This window comes from Oratosquilla oratoria, chromosome 25, assembly GCF_046742065.1.
Source record: "Oratosquilla oratoria isolate Oo_2021 chromosome 25, ASM4674206v1, whole genome shotgun sequence".
NCBI classification, from domain to species: domain Eukaryota; kingdom Metazoa; phylum Arthropoda; class Malacostraca; order Stomatopoda; family Squillidae; genus Oratosquilla; species Oratosquilla oratoria.
The window spans coordinates 16,068,835-16,071,334 of NC_134801.1; the positions used below are offsets into that span (position 1 = coordinate 16,068,835).

At 46.2% G+C, this 2,500-nt stretch overlaps 1 protein-coding gene across 1 annotated transcript in view; it reads right to left on the bottom strand.

The window, feature by feature from the left end:
* Positions 1 to 1,029, bottom strand: part of LOC143039027 (uncharacterized) — a 5,990-nt gene extending 4,961 nt beyond the window's left edge. The window contains exon 1 of the mRNA XM_076208876.1: positions 1 to 1,029. This exon is cut by the window's left edge and continues 669 nt beyond it. Coding sequence (XP_076064991.1) covers positions 1 to 1,029 — 1,029 coding nt within the window.
* Positions 1,030 to 2,500: the final 1,471 nt, after the last annotated feature.

The window sequence follows — 2,500 nt, forward strand, 5'->3', positions numbered from 1 at the left end:
CAACATAATTTTAAACGAATTTCCTCCTTCTCCTATAGAACGCCTCACGTATTCGGGGTAACCGTTGTTTCCAAAGAGTAAATTGTCTCTGCACGTCTTTGGGAATCCTTTTCCGCATTGCCCGGGTTTCTTGCTCTTTATCTGGCAACACACCTCTGACTCGTTGTAGCCCTTACAGGGTCCGTGTATCATACACCGAGTTACCGTTTCATAAAGTCTTGGTTCCTTTTCCTTATCGGGTATCTCGGCACTTATGACTTGTTCTACGATATCTGCGGTTACGCGAACGGTCATCCACAGTAGTATGTGAGCGTGCGGGAGACCGCGTTTCTGCCACTCTACACTATAGAGATAAGCCTTAACGGCCCCGAAAGCCTTCTTATGTATGAGATCGTCTATTAGGCTATCCAATTTCAACTTGAAAATCCTGCTCATCAGATCCGGTCTGTCTGCCCCGCTAGCTCCGCCAAATCGGTTCGTCGCCTCTTTCACCTCTGGCCATCTAGGATTCATCGTGAAAGTTATGAAGTAGTCGGGTGCCCCGTAAGCCGTAACGTATGCTAGGGCATCCTGTTGGCGCTCTTTCATGTATCTGGGCCCTCCGACGAACGACGGCGAGAGCACTACACGTTGCCCGACGTCTTCTTTCGCGCTAAAATTCAACAGATCTGCCCTTTCCTTGCGCATACCGGTGTGTTGTTTCTCGAGATAAAACAACCGGCTAGTCTCTATTTTCACGTAGTTATCGACGACAAACTGCTGGAACAGACGACGACATTTCGTGAGATGGTTAAAGACCCCTTCTCTCTCCATGTAAAGGGCCGAATAGTACATTAGCGCAGTCAATCTTTTTGCGGAGCATTTCTTTTCCATACCGAAATTGTATCCCTTATCCCCATTTGGGAACAACAGGGGATACTGGAAGAGATCGTAGAAATAGTTTGTGGGTTTAATTATTCGAACAGCGTATTTCGAATTTGGTAAAGGCGACTCTATCCTGACATTCAAGGTATCACTATCCGACCCCATATTCACTATCGCTCCTACTTGACAGGATGCCGTTGGTAAATGGTAGACACCCTTATGTGCCGGGCAACGTGAACCCTGACCAGCTCCGCTGACGTTTTCACCTCTCTGAGAATCTCCCTCAGAGCGGTATTGTTGTTAACGAAATACTCGTATAGCGTCTCTATAATTCCCTCGTTCCTTCGGTATTGGTTATCCTCGCGTTTCCTGCGCTTAGTCGTCTCAGGTTTCTCGTTAGTCGTCTCAGGTTTCTCTTTACCTTTGTAGGTGACTTCTTCAGAACGAAGTTTCAGTTGCTGTTCTTTGTCATGGTAGAAGTACAAATCCAGGAAACTTGCTGAAGATTTCCAGAACGGTTTCTTCGGCGCTTCATCTTTGAGACTCAACCGTCTGCTCTCGTCTTCACTGACCATCAAGTTGGGTTTCATGTCCCCTATACGGTGGTAAACCTTTCCCTGTATCTTGTAGGAGATAAAAGATTCTGTTTTATCCTCCAAAACTCCCGTAGTCGAAAAGGATGTAAAAGAGAATACGTTATTGAACCCTGCAATATTCTCTAGAAAGTGAGCCGAATCTTTGGAGGAGCCATCATACAGACCTTTAACGGATTCGCCCAGGGGTGATAGTTCATATATCGCTTTAGGTGTTTTTCCTCCGTTACAGCAGATCGTCTTCCGTTCTCTCTTGAAAAGGAGTGCTTGACAGTGCTTACACCTATAGTCGCCCATCTCGCCTATAGAGTGCCGAGGAACATTCGTTCCGCTTGTCTCAGAGATATACCCGCAAAACGTGCTTAACATTCGCTCTTTCATCTCTAGAAAGACAGGTTTACTGCTGCGCTCTTTGCGCGCCTCGCGAATACCCGTTATTCTCTCTAGGGCCCCAGCACGAATCTCTGCGTCCTCGGACGGTCTTGGGAGCATTTCGCGGGAGAAAAAAACTATTATCATCAGTAATCTTCTCGCGCAATCTCATTAGTTTTATTTCGTTCTTTACGTCTTTGATCTTCTTATTTTCTCTTGCTTTCTCTTCTTTTCTCCTCTTTCGTTCCCTTTCTTTAATTTTACTGTTTTCGGCCTTCGTTTCTTTGAGAGTCCTCCTCAACTCCGCTAGCGGGGAATCACACAAAAAAGAAGCGGAAGAAGTGGGAGGTCCTTCGATGGCTTGCTCCGATTCTGGTACGGAAACGGCTTCCTCTTCCTTTTTTTGTTCGGGGACTCGTCTCCGGGCTACTTTTATGGCATAGGCCTTTGCCCTGTTAAGACGGTCCTGGGCCCCCGAAGCCCTACAGAGATAGTGTTTCTGGTAGTCTCTATGATCACACCTACCACCGTTTCTCGTGAAGTTTTTATAGCCAGTAAAGTAATGTTTGATGAAACCTTCTATCCTTTCTTCGGAAATCTCTCCACTGAAGGGCTCCAGGGAATCGAGTAAACCTTCGTCGTAGACGTAATCTTTCTGTTTTTTTTTAAGA